The 19,685-nt window shown below is 37.5% G+C and overlaps 1 protein-coding gene across 5 annotated transcripts in view; it reads left to right on the top strand.

Annotated features, from left to right (window-relative positions):
- Positions 1-19,685, top strand: part of DENND1B (DENN domain containing 1B) — a 243,148-nt gene that overhangs the window by 147,608 nt on the left and 75,855 nt on the right. For all 5 annotated transcript variants that reach the window (XM_037907882.2, XM_043552708.1, XM_043552705.1 and 2 more), the window contains 2 exons: positions 6,263-6,363; positions 18,243-18,288. In XM_037907882.2, the coding sequence (XP_037763810.1) occupies positions 6,263-6,363; positions 18,243-18,288 (147 nt within the window). The remainder of the gene's footprint in view (positions 1-6,262; positions 6,364-18,242; positions 18,289-19,685) is intronic.

Genomic DNA, 19,685 nt, shown 5'->3' with positions numbered 1-19,685 from the left:
TCCTATATAGTATGTGGATATTCAATAAATATAAACATTTTGGACTAGGAAATGAGTTTAGGAACTCTTTAAATTGATTTCGAACATGATTCTGACATGATTTGGTTGCCAATTATAAACATGATTTTAAAACATGATTCTAATACAGTTTAATACCATTCTTTCTGACTTGACAAACCATATAAGAAAATAGTTTAACTGGAGACTTGTTTAAGCTGGTTTTAAACACAGTTCCAAATTCAGTTCCTTGCCCAGTTACAATGGAATCTTAGAAGACAAGAAGATATATAGAACCCCAGACCCTCAATAACATACTTGTTGTCCACCATGAGCTTTAAATATTAAGATCAAAATCTGAAACATAATCTGTACCCAAGCAGGCAACCAGTACAGAGTATAACCGCAGGTAGGCAGAATCCTCTCTGTTGACACCATAGACAGTTGTTTGCCCTAGCTGCAGGCAGTTGACCAGTTATTTTGAAAGCTCATAGTAAAGGTTCATTGATAGGGTTGAACATTAGAGTACCAAAGGCACATATCAGAATTGTCAAGTCCTCATGTGTGTGTGAGAGAAAGAAAGCTATAGTCTTTTGATGTTCTTAGGGAAAGAATAAACTTGCCTTGACCACATCTGACCTAGCACCATCTAACAGCAGTCGCTCTTCAAGGGTGCCTCAGTTTTTGAACATTGTCAGGCTTCTGAAGAGACTACTTATCTGAAATAGGAAGATGTAAGGAAACTCTGACTTGCCTCATGTTTCTTGCCCAACTTGCTCAGCATAATTTCAAACTTGTTGGGATTCAGTCTCTACTAATTTAGTGCCATATTGTCATTAATTTCGCTAAGTAAATTTCTTAAACAATGAAATCCCCTAAGTGTCTGGAGAAAGTAGCATATGTAGCTTGGTATTATCAGTAAGCACCTACTTCCTACACACTTTTCAAAGCGGTAGCAGATAGAATTAAAGAGCACTAGAGTTATTATACATCTCATGGGAACACAACACAAGATTTCAGGGGTGCTGGAACAATTTTTATAGTGGGGGTGCTGTGAGCCATTGAACCAAACTGTAAATCCCATATATAATGGAAACCACTTCAAGTCAGGGGGTGCTACAGCACCCCATGTACCTTTAGTTCCAGCACCTACGATTGATGTTGATGATACTGACTAGAATCCTTTGTCAGGTAGCACCGGAAACAGATGTAAACATTCCCAGTCATACTTGAAAATGCAATAGAATCTATTGACAGTATCAAATGATTCTGACGGTTATAAAATACCAGCAAAGGCAGACCTTCTCTTTCATGTTATTTGTGACTGACAAAGGCTATCTCAGCACCATATTTCAGCTCCCTGCCTGAAAACAGGCAAAAAGTTATCAAACATTTCTGTCTAGATGCTTTTATAGCTGTTTTGCCACCACTTTCAAGACCTAGAAAATCAAATACTGGTATAGAAATACCAAACAGTCAGGTCTAGCAAAGTTCATGCAACAAACTTTCTCCATCTTCTTTAAAACCATAGAATTATGTGCCAATCAAAACATCTCATGTTACAAAAGGAATTTTGCCAGACAAGAATGTAAGCCACAAGTTTTTGCAGGGGAATGGAATACCAGTTTCAACATATTGCATTGGACTGTTCTGACTCTGAAACTAAGTAATCCCTATTAAACATGTTGGATTGTTGCCTCAACAATCCAACATATTTAATAGGGAAGTTCTGCATGCATCATTTTCATATCTAAAATCAGATCTTTAGAAATAATTATGCAGAAATTGATCAGATTTTGCAGTTGATGTAATCTCCAGTAGCAACTGACAGGATGGGTAGGACTGGCCACAACCTTGAAGACAACTCCAAGACAGTTTACTAAAGATGCTTTCTGCCCTGAAAAATATCTGAACCACACTCTCTTTTGTAATTCTTAATCATCCCGGCTGAAATGGAATTCAGTCTGGATGCAGTCTCCAGTTAAATGCACTCTTCTCCTCAGATAGCAAAAACAGTCCTGCATTCTGCCAGGGACTCACATAAACCACACTGTTCACAACTTGTTTCAGCCACAGTCATTGTTTCCTATACCACTTTTCTCTGCATCAGCACCATGGGACTCAGACTCTGCTTTCTGCCCCATGTCTTCATTACTCAGTTCCCCACAGCATGCTAAATACTGCACTCTGGTGGTCATATATTACCATTCCTTGCAGTCCTGTGAACAACAACTCTTCGATACCCAATTAATTGCTCCCTTAGCAGTCACCACCGGAACCTAGAGTCAGGTTGTCCACTCCCCTCTAAGACTTTCAGCGGTTTCTCCTGTATCCCACTGAATGCAATGGTGGACTTATAAACTGCTGAGCTCATAAGAGGTCAAATGGTCAAGTATAGAATGTCCCTTAAATATTTTTCAATTTTTCCTTAAATATCTGGTTATTTAAAGGTAAAGATAGTTTTATCCCAATATCTACAGAATTCCCTATATTTTCCTGTACCTAGTGGGGGAATACTACAAATATTGAAATGCAGTTATTTAGATGGATGATGAATTTGGGATATAACATTACAGTTTGTAATTTTTTGAAAAAGTAAAATCACAAGGTAAACCAAAAGCAAAATAAAATATCAAGATAAAAGTGCAAAATCCTTTCATACACAAAGGCCACAGTTATCACTTTACAAATGTTGTAATGTAGAGTGACACAGTATTCAGTGTCATTCAGCTGATAAGCATCTTTGTTCCATATATGCTTAAATTACCAAATTTCATTAGAAGTTAGAATGCACACTAAATTTTTATATACCTACCAATGGTATGTTTATAAATCCACTTACTCTTGTTTAAAGAATAGATAGAAATGTTAAAACAGTACACTTTTGGTGTATTAAGTACAAAATGTAAGGAGAAATATAATGAACTTTGTTAAATGAATAAACCAGTTAAGTCCATACTTTCACTGCTAGAAAAGAGTAAAGTTGTCATGTTATGCATTAATTTAACATTTAACATTTTTATCTTCTGAATGTCAGCCCAAAACATGGATCACAAAGTAGTAAAGACCAATTATAAAACTTTAAATATCTTGTGCAATGTAATTATTCATTTCCTAGATTGTTTTGGTAATGAGCGCGAACCAAAACATAATGCACATTTTTCAATTTTTTGCATAACTAGAAATAGAAATGCTTGTGTGCATGTATCTATTTTTTATGTACGTGTAAACATAAGATATACAATTTTAGAATCTTGAATAACACAACTTCATTAACTAGATAAAGAGATCTTTATCTAAATTTTGGGAATCTTCTAATGAGCACTTCGCTTTATTTCAGTCTGTGATTGAAATGTCTGCAACAATAATTTTTATATGGATAGTTTGGCTTGAAGTACAAAATATAATATAAATATTTTAATTTGTGAATCCACATCTGTTTTGTATAAAATACTTAAAAATAGTACTGAATTGGTTGTACAGCTTCAAGAATATTACTTAAAGTGTAAAGGAAAACAATCCTAGGTAAATCCAACAAATAATAATGAGTGCAAGAGAAAAAGGATGTTCATTTGCCAAAAGATAACTGAATAATTAACTCTTTGTAACAAAGCAATAATTATTAAATTGGACATTACCTTAATGCCAAAAACAGTACAATTGTAGTTGTTTAACATAAAGCTAAGAAACAAAATGTTAATCTGAAATGAACAGTTTAAATATGGAATTATGATATACTTGGCTTCCTGTAGTATAGCTGTCAAGCTTGGGCAGTTCGTTGGTCAATAGTGACATTCTATGTGTCAGTGAACAGAGTCTCTTGATACCGTAACCTGCAGTTCACACATTACTGAAGCTCCAACTGTCGAACATTCAAGTCCCTTGGTATTATTGCAGTTTCCAGACTCTCCTGACTGGCTCATGTTTCATTCTTTGGCAATTTGCCCTAATGATATCCCTCAGGAGCTTTCAGACCCTCTTTTTTTCCATACTTAATCGTATTATATTAATCTGAGTGATGAGCAAACTGTGCTGCACAAATTGTAATTGTCTATGATTTCTGCCAAGATGCTCTTATAATTATTTTTTCCATTTTTATTATAAAAATGTATATGCAAAATTGTTCTATAATTTTTATAAACAAGTATAACTGTCCAAGATACCCAGGATGCTAAAGCTTTAATTGCTGCTTTGTTCCATGAAGAGATTTCCCCTATAAAATCCATAACATTTCAGCACTGTACTAGCAGGATCCACATTTTTTTAGCTCTTACATTTGCTACAGTAGAAATGCATGCTTAATAAAGACCAGTACTAATTAAGTCAATATTGGATAGTCACTTTATCGATGACCTAATAAAACATTATAACCATCTTTTTTCTTCCATAAACAAGGTGGCTTTCTAAACCTCCTTCTGTCTGTGCTATTATCATAGATCTCCATTGGATTATCTGTGGCAAATCAAGTACCAGGGAAGGCAATTGTAGCACCAGTAGTGGAACTAAAGAGATAAGATTTTGAGTCCTATTATGTCTGGGTTTCTGAAATCCTCTGCGTAGGAAAGATGTCTCCCCCCCTCCCCCCTTCTTTTACTCCATCTGAGAACTTTAGATCAGTAGGATTGTGTTCTTGGTGATGCCTCATGTGCTGGATCTGGGCTACCTCTGTTTGGAAACAATGTTGATATTTTCTCATTTTGTGCAATTTCTCACCTATTTTATGAATAAAATCAACCAGATTCAGTTCAGTTTATCTGTCTTCATGGTAGGAGAGCAAATGCAAAGTAATTATTGGTTGTTTCAAATGATTTTATTCACAATAGTGTGTAGAGGTAGGTCCTCCAGGTAAGGATCTGTGGCATACAGCCCGCAAGATAGCACCTCATGAATGGTAAAACAAACTGGGCTGCTGGGACCAATATTAGTGTAGACTAACCTCTCTTTACAGGATACCAAGGTGCTAGCTTGCCTCATACAAGACGTTGTTCACTTACTGGTCAGGGAACCATTTCTTGTCAACTTCTGTCCTGTCTCTCACCACGAGTTTTTTGGGAGGGGTTATTTGAAAAGGTGACAAAGCTGGTCTCATATCATTTGGAGTATCCTGATTTACTGGACTCTTTTTTTCAAAAGGTGTTTAGAGATGAAGACAGAGAAAGACTAAGGAGAATTTAGTTCAGCCCTTAGGAATACTCTCTGAAAGTTACTTATTCTCCTTCTCAGATGAATTGAATGTTGTGCAAGTTCACTTGAGTCCCAAATGTCCACAATGATGATACCCGATCTGTCTTCTACCTTTGACACTGTTGATTATGACATGGTGTTGAGTTACAGGAGTAGAGGGAGCTTCTCTTTTGTGGCTCAGGTCTTTTATCCAAGATTACCAAGGGTGATTTGCAGGAAATTGCATCATTTCCCCAAAGACAAAGACTATTTGTTTGCTAAGATTTTTGTGGAAAGCTGAAGGTTTGGGTATTTGGCTCTTTAAATTATTGGCTGGGAAACTATTTCAGTTTTGGGGCATGTGATGGGCTTGTTACGCTATTGGGTGGCTATCCTTTGTATGGCCTGTTAATGGGGATTTTAAAAAAAATTAAAATAAATAAATTGTAGGATTCATTTCTGATGTTACTCCGACGTATCTGAGTTTGTTGACTTTGCAGGCATGATGCAAGTACATCTGTTTGCTCAGGCTTTTTCTTTTTTTTTTTCTTTTTGAGGGAGTATGGCTGAGGAAGGATAACTATGAGGGGCATCCTTTTCAAATTGTGTCAGTTCATCATTTTATAAATGTTTGTACACTTGAAGTCTTTAAATCCAGATTTGAGGATGTCAGTAGCCCAGCCAGAGGTTAAAGGCCTACTGTAGAAGTGGGTGGGTGAGGTTCTGTAGTGTGCAATGTGCAGGGGATCACACTAGGTGATCATGATGGTCCTTCTTGCCTTAAAGTCTATGAGTCTGTGTCCGGAGGTTATGATGGTCTGTAATACTTTACTTTGGTTGTTGGGTTTAGTGTGTGGGTACTGGGTGGTGTTGATGGCCTGTGATATACAGGAGGCCAGACTAGATGATCTGGTGGTCAGTTCTAGCCCTAAACTCTGACATCTTAACAATTAAAAATAATATTAACAATGCTACATTTCAACATTTATTTTTTTCATGCAATTGAGGCTTTAAGGATATAAACATTTCATTTTAAATTTTGTACTTTCTTCGTGTTAAAAATTTTTTGTTGTCAATTCTGTGTATATATTTTTATTTTCAGTTAACTGCTTGTGTTCATGGGTCAGCGGCATTGTTATATCCAATGTATTGGCAACACATATACATCCCAGTGCTTCCTCCACACCTTTTGGATTACTGCTGGTAAGATAGCTAATATATTATATAATGTTTAATTCTGAGATACTTAGCCATAATAATGCTTAGCTTTGTCAATCTAAGTAACTCATGAAAACATTAATAAATTGTGTGAATGAATACACTAATAATGATGCATGCCCCAATTCAGGAAGGCACTTAAGCTGGAACAAAGATGAACTTAAGCATGTGGTTAAGTGTTTTCCTGTATTGTGACCTTAAACTGTCACCATCAGGACCCCCTCCAGTTCCTGCCCCAAAGAACTTAGTCTTCTTTTGGGTATCCCAGTGTCTTTGGGGAGAAATTTTTTTTGTCAACAAATACTGCTGTTAAAGAATTGAGCCAAACTGCAGTGTGCTGATCATATGACAGACTTTGTATTCTTGGCAAGTTAGAGTTGAAAGTTGTGCTTTTGGTCTCTGTGGCCACTTCTCACAGTCACTGAAGAGAAAGTGGCTCCAGTTATACATATTTGGTGGCCACGAATTATTAGGATTGTCAGAGTATTTTCAGAAGTAATTTACTATTCAAAAAGGCTGGGGCTTTAAGACTTAGGAGTACCAATGATTTATTATTCATTTATTTCTATTACCATAGTCCTTAGTGATGCAACTGAAATAGAGGCTTCATTGGGCTATACATACACATAGCAAGAGATAGTCCCTGCCCAAAGGAGCATATAATTTAAATAGACAATTCAGAAAAGAATGGGAGAAAGAATGATTATGCCCATTTTACAGATAGGGAACTGCAGCCTAGACATGTAGAGTAACTTGTCCAAGTTCAGACAGGAAGTGTGTGATAGAGCCAGGAATAGAGCCCAGATCTCCTGAGTGCCTTAACAACAATATCTGCCGCCTTTCCTATATTTAGTTAATGTTTCCTGTATTTCCCACATTTGAAATAATGTTTACGTGTTTGATAGGTTGCTGGATTTTCTATAGAACCTATGAGTATTGGTGTTTGTTTCATTGAGTTTTGTTCAATACATCAGTAACTTCTTGATTTCTAAAGAAGTTCTAAATATTTTTGCTTAAAGCTTCTTGGTTGCTGTCTTCTTAAGCAGATGGTTGATCTTTGTGGATTGTTTTTTCTTTCCATGGTAGTATCTTTACTTTATTAGTAAATTATCTTTTCTCTTTTTTTTCCCTTCAAAGCATACCCAAGCCCTTCATTTCAAATGATACATTTCTTTTGGAGAAACTCATTCCTGTTTGCTTTCTCTTCAGCATTTGAGAAAATGATTCAAGACAGGAGTATAGCTTCGACACGGTTCTTTTAGTTTTGGTGTCATTTGAACTTAGCATCAGAACTCCTGACTCTTCTTCAATATCATCCATCTTTTCTCTTCTCAGAAAGAAGGCAGATTTGTGAACCTCAATTCTCACCCTTTTCTTCACCTGGTACCCTATGATATTTATCTTGTACCGCAGGGCTTTTATTTCTCACTACTAAGCTGTGGATAGTATACCCAGACATTGTAGTGGCAGGTCCTGTACACAGTTGATTGTCATGTTATTAGTTGAGATTCTAGGTCTTTATGGCATGATCCAAACATTTGATTCACTCACTAAAGAAGCAAGAGGTTTCTAAACTTGTAAGTCTTGTTTATATCCTCTTTCTTTTTTTCTTTAGCACTATAGAGGAAAACAAGTAAATAAAGTGTTCAAGTTACAACATAAAAATCACAAAAGCAACGGTATGATAGGGGAAATTACCACAGCAATTATGATTCAACTTTTTGTTGCATATATATGTTTCTCTATCTGAGTGCTTCTAATACAGGGCTGTGTTCTTTTTAGGCAGATAGAAGTATTACAATAAGGGTTACATGAAATACTTCTCCTTCCCCAGGTTCTTGGCTCTTATTAGGAAAGTAAATATTTTCCCCTTAGGCATAAAACATGACTCAGTGTTGAGGAACACTAGTTAGATGTAGGACCATACTGTATGATTTCAGGGCCTAAATGTAATGAGAACAATTTGTGGGTGCTGCCACAATTCAGAACCAGTAAATTGACCTTCATAGACTTTCTTGTGCATTGTTATTATGTTGCCATTGTCTTGACATAAAAATATTGTTTTTATTTTTACAGTGTTGTCATTATTTCCTTTTGGCTCAAAATGTCATGTCATAACCAGAGATTGCATCAATATTATGTCACTTGGTCTTCATTATGATGTCTCCCATAGACTTAGTCAGATTGTCACAGCATCATTGTAACACGAAACTCAATTCAAGAAACAGAGGTATTAGCAGCTTGTCACAAAACTTGTTTGTGCCAGAGAGGTTTGGCTGTTTTAAAATCGTAGTTAAAAACCCCAAAATAACTAAGATGATTTAGTCTACTTAAAGGATGTAGGCCCTGATCTTGCAAACACTTACACACAAATAGAAATCATACAATATAGGGCTGGAAGGAAACTCAAGAGATCATCTACTCCAGCATCCTGGGCTGAGGCAGGACCAAGTATGCCTAGATCATCCCTTTGTCCAACCTGTTCCTAAAAACCACCACAACCTCCACTGGAACCTATTCCAGTACTTAACTATCCTTATAGTTAGAATAAATGTTTTTTCTAATTCTAACCTAAATCTCCCTTCCTGCTGATTAATTCTAATTGATTACTACTTGTCCCATCCTGAGTAGGCATGGAAAATAATTGATCACTATCCTCTTTATAACAGCCCTTAACATGTTTGAAGACTCTTATGAAATTCCCCCTCCCCTCCAGTCTTCCTTTCTCAGGACTAAACATATCCCGTTTTTTTTTAACATTTTCTCATAATCTGGTTTTTACTCCAGCTAAAGCCTCACCAGTGACCTGTAGAGCAGGACAGTTACCTCACAGGTCTTACATATGACACTCCTATTAATAAACCCCAAATGGTATTAGCCTTTTAACAACTGCATCACACTGGTGACTCATATTCAGTTTGTGATCCGTTATAACCCCCAGATCCTTTTCAGTGGTACTACCAATTTTCCCCCATTTTGTAGTTATGCATTTGAATTTACTTTCCTAAGTGTAGTACTTTGCATTTGTCTTTATTGAATTTCATCTTGTTGATTTCCCATCAATTCTCTAATTCGTCAAGGTCATTTTGGATTCTAATCCTGTCCTCCAGAGTGCTTGCAAACTCTCCCAGCTTGGTGTCCTCCACTAATTTTATAAGAATGCTTTCCACTCTGTTGCCAAGTCATGAATGAAAATATCGAATAGTACTGGACCTTGGACAGACCCCTGTGAGTCCCCACTAGATATGTCTTCCCAGTTTGACAGCGAACTGATAACTACTCTGAGGACAGTCTTTCAACCGCTTTTGCACCTTTTTATAGTAATTTAATTTTTAGACCATATTTCCCTAGGTTGCTTATAAGACTAATATGGGCCCATGTCAAAAGCCTAATATCAAGATATATCACATCTACAACTTTCTCCGTAACTACTACACTGGTAACCTTCTCAAAGAAGGAAATTAGGTTGGTTTGGCATGATTTGTTGTTGACAAATCCATGTTGACTATTATCTGCAACCCAGTTATCAATTTAGGTGCTTACAAATTGATTGTTTAATCATTTCATAGATTCCAAGGTAGAAGGGACCATTGTGATCATCCAGTCTGACCTCCTTTACAGCATAGACCTTATAACTCCCCCAAAATAATTCCTACAGCATATCTTTTAGAAATCATCCAGTCTTGATTTAAAAATTGTCCATGGTGGAACATCACCACCCCCTTTGGTAAATTGTTCCAATGGTTAATTACCCTCACTGTCAAAAATGCATGCCTTTTTTTCAGTCTAAATTTGTTAGCTTTGACTTCCAGCCTGGATTGAAGAGCTCATTATTAAATATTTTTCCCCATGTAGGTACTTAGATTGTAATCAAGTCATCCCTTTGTTAAGCTAAATAGACTGAACTACTTAACTCTATTGCTATAAGACATGTTTTCTAACCCTTTAATCATTTTCATGGCTCTTCTCTGAACCTGCTCCAATTTATCCATATCCTTCTTGACTTGTGTGCACCAGAACTGGACGCAGTTTTCTGGCAATGGTCACACCATTGCCAAACACAGAGGTAAAATAACATCTTTGCTCCTACTCTAGATGTCCTGCTTATACATCCCAGGATCACATTAGCTTTTTTGGCCAGAACGTCACAGTGGGAGCTCACGTGCTGCTGATTACCCACCACAATCCCCAAATCTTTTTCAGAGTCACTGCTTCCCAGCTTAGAGCTCCCCATTTTCTAAATATGGCCTACATTCTCTGTTCTTAGATATATACATTTATATTTAGCTGTATTTAAAGGCACATTGTTTGCTTGTGCCCAGTTTACTAAGTGATCCAGATCACTGTGAATCAATGATATGTTCTCTTCATTATTTACCACTCTTTCAATGTTTGTATCATCTGAAAACTTTATTAATTATGATAGTATGTTGTCTTCCAGGTCATTGATAAAATGGTAAGTAGCGTAGGCCCAAGAACCTATCCCTGCTGGACCCCACTCGAAAAAAAACTGCTTTATGACAATTCCCTGTTTACAGTTACATTCTGAAACCTATCAGCCAGTTTTCATCCATTTTATGTGTGCCATATTAATTTTATATCATTCTAGTTTTTTAATCAAAATGTCATGTGATAGCTATTTTGATTTACATTAATTACACACCCTCTTTTAAGTATTTATGAATCAAGTCCCATATCTCTTGCTTGGGACTGATGTTAGACTGACAGGCCATAATTTCCCAGGTCATCCCATTTATCCTTTTTAAAAATTGGCAAACCATTTGCTTTCTTCCAGTCTCCTGGAACTTTCCCACTGTTCCAAGACTTATTGAAAAATCAACATTAGTGGTCCAGTGTGTTCCGCAGCTGGCTCTTAAGATGCAACTTACCTGGATCTGCTTATTGAAAAATGTCTAACTTTAGTAGCTTTTGTTTAATATCCTCCAGAGTACTAGTGGAATGGAAAGAGTGTATCAACAATTTGTGATGAGACTGTGTCATCTGTTTTCCCCCCCCAAATACATAACAGAAATATTTCTTGAACATTTCTTTTCTGCATTATTATTGATAATTCTACCATCTCCATTTAGTAGTGGATCAATAGCATTGTCAGGATTCTGTTTTTTCCTCATATATTTTAAAAAACTCCTTAGCTCTGCTAGCCATAGATTTGTACTTGTATCCTTTTGCTTCTCTTATCAATTTTCTACAATTTCTAACTTCTGATTTATGTTCGTTACTATCAACTGCTGCTTTCTTACATTTCTTCCATTCTAAATAATATATATTTTATATTTTATGCTTTCACTTCCCTTCTGACCCAGGTTATTTTTTTAAACCAGCACAGCTGGTTTGTGGCTGATTATGGCTTTTGGGGCATCTAATAACATATTCTTAACTGATTCCCAATTATCACTCACAGTTTTCTGACTAAACTCTTCCTCACAGCTGATTTGGCTTGTAACTGTTCTCAGCTTTGTGCAGTTGGTCCTATTTAAGTACCAAGTATGTGTGTATGTATAGATATTACTAGTCTGGACTTTTTTTTTGCTTGCGATCAGGTCATGATCACTTGTACCTAAGTGACCATTAATTTTTAGTTTTCTGATTAGTTCCTCTTCATCTGTTAGGACAAGGTCTACTAAAGAATTCACCTGTGTTGGCTACAACACTTTGAGTTCATACATAATCATCTATAATGTTCAGAAATTCCAAGGATGTTGTAGTACTGACTGTGTGACTATGTGAGAATATGACACTTAAATTGAAGTCCTCCATGATCATGCAGGTTTTTTGCCTACACATTATAGGTAGAGGTATAAGGAGGTGGTCATCCTGTTCCCTAGTGTGATTTAGTTGTGGTGTAGCAGACACCAACTAATACCCCATCTTGGGCTTTATCTGTTAGGGCATTTATCCATAAACATTCAAGATGATTTTCTTCAGAGTTATCAGTGACTCAGAAACACTTACTGCTATTTTTAACTTAGAGTGCCACTCCCCCACGCCTTTTGCTCACACTGGATCCTTCCTAAATAGGTTGATTTTTTTTAACATTCCATTCATGTGCATCATCACATCAGGTTTCAGTAATACAAACTAGAGCAATTCCAGTTCCTCTTGCTTGTTACCCAGGATCCTAGCATTGGTGTATAAGCAATTCAGGAATTTTTTCTCTTCATGTCTTTTAATTCCTTGAATAATTTTTTCTCAACATCTTGATTTCGTGCTGAGTGCTCATATCTTCCATCTTTTACCCTCCCCTTTCACTATTAATTTAACTCCTTCCTGACTACTCTAGTCAGCCTGTCCCCAAGAAGATTGGTTCTCCTTCTACTGAGGTGGATGCCTTCCAAGCTATACAGCCCCCTCTCTGCACAGAAGGGGGACCAATGTTCCACAAAAACAAAACTCTCCACCCTACACCACTTACCCAGCCTAGCCAGTATTTTTCCAGGTGTCAAAGTTAGGCTGAATGGTCTGTAAGTCCCCAAGTCGTCGTCCTAATCTGTTTTAAAGATAGGTAATATGTTTGCCTTTCTCTAGTCCTCTGGGACTTCACCCGTCCTCCATCAGTTCTCAAAGTAAATCACTGATTGTTCCCAGACTGCTTCAGCTATTTCCTTAAGAACTTTAGGGTGAGTTTCATCAGGCCCTGCCAACTTGAATACATCTAACTTGTCTAAATATTCTTTAACCTGTCTTTTCCTTCTTCTGACTTGTATGCCCTCCTCCTCTTTGTTAATATTAGTTACATTAAGCATCTGTTCACAATTAACACTTTTAGTGAAGAATGAAGCAAAATAGGCATTAAACTCGTCAGCCTTCTTGATGTCATCTGTCATTAGCTCTTCTTCCCCATTGGCTGGGAACGGTGAATCGCGGCCTTGGTGAGCTGTGGGGGGCTGTGCCTGTGGAGGATCAACGTAAACAAAATATCTCGTGGCCCGCCAGCGGATTACCCTGGTGGGCCGCATGCCGAAGGTTGCTGACCACTGTTCTACTTTTTTAAAATAGCACAGTTGTTAATGGAGCAGATCCTCAGCTGTTGTCAGTCAGAGTAGTTCCTTTGAAGCCAATAGAGCTATGTCAGTTTACTCCAGATGAGAATCAGTGTGTGTAAACTGACTACTAGACATAGGTAACTTTTCCCCTAGTAGCTTTTTCAGCTCACATCATCATTAACATTTAAATAGCTTGACATGATGAACTGAGGGAGTTATTTTGCAGAATTTCCCTTTTTAACAATGTCTTCATATACTATTCAAGAAGCTGCTTAAGGGTTTACACAACAATTGAACTCAGTGTTTTCTGAGAATCTTCAAATCCATTTGTTAGTCATTCTAGTAGTCTTGGTTAAATACTTTATGTCAGGCAATTTGAAAATGTTTATAGGGTGTTTTAAAGACATGAAGTTATGAGTTTCCATTATTTTTAAGCTAATGTTTGCAATACTTATGCATATTAAAAGGGCACACGGATAGATTAACTGAAAAGAGATGAATTTGGGTTTACGTCAGTTACTATAATTAATACTTTAGGGAAGTAAGTCCTTATAAGCTGAGTTTGGGGAGCATCATACTACTTATCCTTTATCCCCAATGCCTTTATCAGAAGGACCCCATATTCTTGTTCAACACTAGTTGAGCAATAGAGTGCTGAGGAGAACCTGGGAGAAGTTTCTGCCAAACCAGTCTGTTTTTTGGAAACACCTGCTACAGTGCAGTTCTGCCCTGTTCACCTTGACCAACAGTCCCATGCTGGCCCTTGATTACACATTATTGCCTCCCAGGGGAATCTGGTGTCAGGTCATCTGTGCCTACATTGTATATCTTGCATGAGACATGTAACCTGGCACATCTTCCCTGGTGATCCAGACTGTTCCCCTGTGGAATCCCTGCTAGGATACCCCTCCCCCATTGCCTGGATTTTGCCAGACATTTGCATCTGAACCCATGAGCCCAGAAAGTAACATTTTCAAAATCACTTAAAAGTGGCTTGGAGTGAAACCAACGAGACTTAGCCTCCTAAGATCTCAAGTCACTTTTGAAAATAGGACTGAATCTCCTAAATCACTTAAAAGTCTTTCAAAAATTTTACCCCTGACCAATATCAGTAATGTCAGAGTGGTGCCAATTCTGGAAAATACTGGGAAGGAAGTGTGAGGTATGAGTCAAAAGTGTATGGAGGAAGGGCCCAAGCAGTACCTTGTAAGAGCCTCATCTGTAAGCCTGTGGTGGCTGTTGTAGCAGCATAAATGGAAGAGTGCTTTTCATTCTCACCACAGGAGAGGAGGTCCTGCAGAGAGTGTTCAAGGGCGGGTAAAGCCTAGTCAGTGGAGCAATAGAGTTCTAAACACAAGTTTCATTCTGGCTCTTCCTCATGCTGTCTTCGGGCAATCGCACTCCCATGATCTGTTACTGGCTGCTTGGCCACGAAGTAGTCTGTCCATGGGCAGATCCATCACACAGTCCAATCTGAATTAGAGCGAATCTCAGTGCCATTTTCCTGGCTACACTTGGGCCAGCATGCCTACCCCATACACTGTATGCAGTGTAGTTGTAGCCATGTTGGTCCCAGAATATTAGAGAGGTAAGTTGGGTGAGGTAGTATCTTTTATAGGACCAGTTTCTATTGGTGAGAGAAACAGGCATATTCACAATGCGATTATCCTATATCTGGCCTATCAGTCTTCATCCTCAAAAGAAACCGGTACAACACTTTCAATAGACGAGCCTGGGAGCTTAAAGTCATAACTTTGCTAGACACTAAAAATCATGGACCAAACAGAGATGCTTGATTTATGGCTTATTACAACAATCTGTAACCCACTGCACCTCCCTTTTGTTCTATGACTGCAGAGGTGACCGTGGGCCAGGCCCTTAGAATATGTGCTAATTACTTATGCTAAACAATCTGTTCCATTTTGCATTTAGCTGTGATACTTGGAGTACCTTTCCCAGCCCTGAAGAAGAGCTCTGTGTGGCTCGAAAGCTTGTCTCTCTCATGTGAATCATCAACTGAAGTTGATCCAATAAAAGATACTACCTCACATACCTTGTCTTCCCCATATGCTGTCAAGAGTGCTTGTTAATGCCAGAGGTTGCTGAATCTTTATACCTGTCTTAAGACTTTCTCATCTACCTACCCTTTTAGCACTCTAAGCATGAGACTTAAGAATAAATTAAACAATGTTTTTAAAAAATGGAACTAATAGAATGTTTGCAAATCATCATATTGTTCATTTTGCTTGTATGTTAGATGTTTTATGTCTGCTTTTACACATTCACACTCAGTCCTCCTTCTGTGTTACCTGTTTACTCTGTAAGCTCTGCTAGGCAGGGACTGTTTCTGTGCTGTACTGTGTCTAGAACAGTGGGGATCCAGTCTCATTTGGGTCCTGTAGGCACTATGGTAGTTCATCTATTCCCACAGCTAACCAGCGCTGCCAAGGAGTAGGGAGCACTGTGGTACTACTTGTATGGTTGCTGAAGGCTCTAGTGATAGTGCCACTTTCTGCAGTTGCATTTCAAAATGCCTAGAAACAGGTATCCCATAGAAACAGTGTTGACCATCATGGGTGAAGGGAGGGGACAAGAGAACTAGGTTCTCCATCATAGCATGACAGCCCTTTATGAGTAGGCAAATGTGGCAGGCTGGTCAGTCTGAAATGTCACTGCTGTTTCCCATACCTTGACCCCTGTAAAGTTATTGGGCTACTGTTTCCCTTTATCCTTCCTCACACACCTGGCAAAACAGCTGGAGGGCTGACCTGAATGAGGAAAAATAGAAGAAATTCATACACACAGACTACAAAATGTAATAATAATAAAAGTCTGATTTAGATTATTGGAAAATCAGCATTATGCCATAATGCTATTGTTAATTTAGCTTTGAATCAGGGAGGTCTTAGAAAATGTGGGGAATTTACAACATATCAGTGTGGAGTGTGCTAAGCACAGAGTTGTTCAGCCATAACTTTGAACTGCATTGTTTTTATTAGCTAAAACTAGGTTTTAATATTCTGTGACTTTTTCATGTGAATGAACATGCTACCATCACATTTGGTTTGTTTACTCATTGCTGAAAGTTTATGTTCAAAAGTGGTATATGCTTATTTATTTCAACTTAAAAACTTGTCATCAGGCTATGACCCATGTAACATTTGAACCCAAACTCTGCAACAGTGATTAAGGAGAATTTATATTTTGTGTCCATTAATTCTGATTTTCTTCAGGACCTCATTGTAATCTGGGTTTTTTTCATAGTATTCTTAAGCAGGGTTTGATACCTCCATAACTGGGATAGGCCTCCCCCTGATAAGAATAATTCTAGTTGTCACATAGCATCAATGGAAAAGAATGCTGGAAAGCACATTTGGAAGACTATTTGACAGAATATTTTCTTTATGAAAAAATTCACAACCTTAAACTTTCTTTATTATACGGTTATGTGCAAAATGTGGTTCTTTGAAGTACATCCCTAGCTTGTTTTATATTTATTCAACTATTCTCTAATGATCACCGTGCACAAGTTTGTTTCATATATCTAAGTTAGCGTGCTATTATGCTGTACACCTTTGGTAGTTACCTTGCTGTTCAGTGTTTGCATGCTGGTTCTTGGATCTTTTTTCCACCATTTATAGTTGTTTTCTTACAGATATGGGTATTGTCAGTGTAGCTAACTCTAATTAATTTCTCCACATTAGTTTTGTCAATATTTTCCCCTGATATCAAGCATTGGCTGTAGTCTTATGGAAATTAAATTCAAGTAAAACGATGTTATTAATTAGTACAATGGGTCATATGCACTCTTTAAATGATGCTCCTTTCTCTAATTCCCAATGATAGCATTGCTTTAACTTTTTCTTTGAGCATGAAGTCTTAGTATGCATCCAATCTTTCTTTTGATAATCAGTTTACTTGTGAGACTGAATAAGCTACTGGTTTGGAAAGAGATAGAAATGGTGATAAACGCTTTTATCATCTCAACTTGACTACAATATCTTACTGATACTGTACTCTCAGAGGTCTAAATCTGGTGGCTTCACCTGAATTGGAATGCATCATTTCATGTTCTACTTTGGGTGGTTGTTGGACAGCGTATAGTTTCTTGTCTTAGTTCACCATTGAAATGACAGACTTATGATATGGAATGAGAGACTTACGGTATAGAGTTCAGTATTATGCAACTTTAAAACTCCCAATAACAAAGATAGGCATTAGCATCTGGGCTAATGTAAAGGGTGTAAGGCCTGGATTGTAGCCACAAAGCATAGAGAACCCAAACTGGCATCACATCTTTATGATATTTATGGTACAATATGGTGATGTAATCATTCCCATTACATCAGCCAAGAAGAACACATTCTCCAGAATGGCAGATAAAAGTCTTCTTAAATCAACTTTCCTCATGCAGCTCTCACTCTGGAGCCAAACTTATGGGGTATGGGCTCCCTCAGGTTAGCACTACAGCTGTGTCTGCTGAACCTGAACTTGCGCTACTCAGGTTAAGTTCAAGCCAAGTCAAAGAGATCTGATTCAGGCTGGCGAGAATGTATGTCCCGCCAAGCTGCTCAGCCAGCCTTACACATCTGATTTTATCTGTCTTAATTCCCATAGTTGGGTACTGTGTCTTGAGTTCTACAGAGTCCGCTTCTGTTGGAGATTTAAAAACAGAATAAATTCCTCTGCTTAATTTAGACTAAAGATGTGTATGCTCAGTACTGCTTTAAATGGTGAAAACCAGTTGGAGTCTGCTTTATGTAGAGCTTTTCTATATTTGTTTATCATATTATGATGATGAAGATACTGGTGGTTTGTATTTCAAGAAAAAATGATTTTTTTTTTCATTTTTTATTTCAGTGCACCAATGCCGTATCTAATTGGAGTCCACTTAAGCTTAATAGAAGTGAGTAATTTTCAAACTAACCCTTTATATTTCATATATGTGTGTGAGAATGGAAAAGATTACAGGGGGCATTATTTTTCTCCTCGTGGAGAAAGGATTGGTGAGCATTTTGTCAATTGTTTTATTAAGAACATACATATTATAGAGAATAATTTTAACGAAGTTCCTTAGAGAATGATTACCAGTTTAATTAGCATAATGAAATGACTGACTTCAAACACTGGAAGCACCATGGAAGTAGAAATGTCCTTGGTAAAAGTTGTGTTTTCAAATGTGCTCTGTGGATATTCAGGGCTTGCATTATGTGCTTTTGCTTATACTTAGTTTAACTATCTTTGTATGAATTTTCTTGTGCATTATGTTAGGTGTATTTGACCTCATGTGTAAAATAGAGTATACCTGCTTTACTAGTCTTTAGTGGAAAGTCAACTTAATTAACATATGTCTACACTGCCGTAAAACACCCACGGTTGGCCAGTGTCAGCTGACTCAGGCTTGCGGGACTCGGGCTGCAGAGCTATAAATTTGTAGTGTAGACATTTTGGCCATAGCGTGGGCTCTGGGGCCCTCCCCCCTCATGGAGTCCCTGCCCATGAACCTGGACTCCAGCCCAAACCTGAATGTCTATGCTGCAATTTTATAGCCCTGCAAACCAAGTCAGATCACATAGGCCAGCCACAAATATTTTGTTGCAGTGTAGACATACCCTCAGGCTACAATACTTCATTTAATAGAATGAGAAAGAAAGGTTGAAGAAACTGCTGCTTTTCATCTCCTTGTATACAGTTGTCATCCCATAAACTATTATGGAATCTCTAACCTTTAAAAAACTTAGAAAAACTGGTTCACTAGTGCTGTAGACATTGCAAATGTGCCTGAATGCTTAAGCTTTTTTTGATAACAAAATTAATGATAATAGTAAATTAGACTGTCATTCAGTAGTCATGGAAGATTCAGGTTAATTTTAGGATGGTTAATGTAAAATTGCCCATGTGCTTCATGTTCCATTTAAGTACATTTGCAGAGTTCTAGACATACTTTGTGGAGACATTAGTGCATTGATTCGAAGGAGAATTTTGATAGTGCAATCTCACATTTACTTTTCCTTAAGTAACCTTCATTAGCTCACCTCATAATGTTCCCTGTTTGCTAATCTGTGAGACAGGAATTCTCCGAATGTGTCTCTTTTCTGAGACAAAGTGAATGGGGTAATAACTTTTATTGGACCAGCTTCTCTCTCCCATATTCTTGCATAATAATGGAGTTTGTGAAAATAAGTAAAGAATAAAGAGGCAGATTCATGTCCTAAAGTATTTAATAATAGGGTCACATGCTAGGTTGTGTACATTTAGTAAAATGAACAGCAGACAAATCTCTGGTTTCAGACACTGTCTGTA

The sequence above is a fragment of the Chelonia mydas genome, chromosome 8, assembly GCF_015237465.2.
Source record: "Chelonia mydas isolate rCheMyd1 chromosome 8, rCheMyd1.pri.v2, whole genome shotgun sequence".
NCBI lineage: Eukaryota > Metazoa > Chordata > Testudines > Cheloniidae > Chelonia > Chelonia mydas.
Note: the sequence above shows the minus strand (reverse complement) of the source record. Positions and strands in the feature narration are given on the sequence as shown.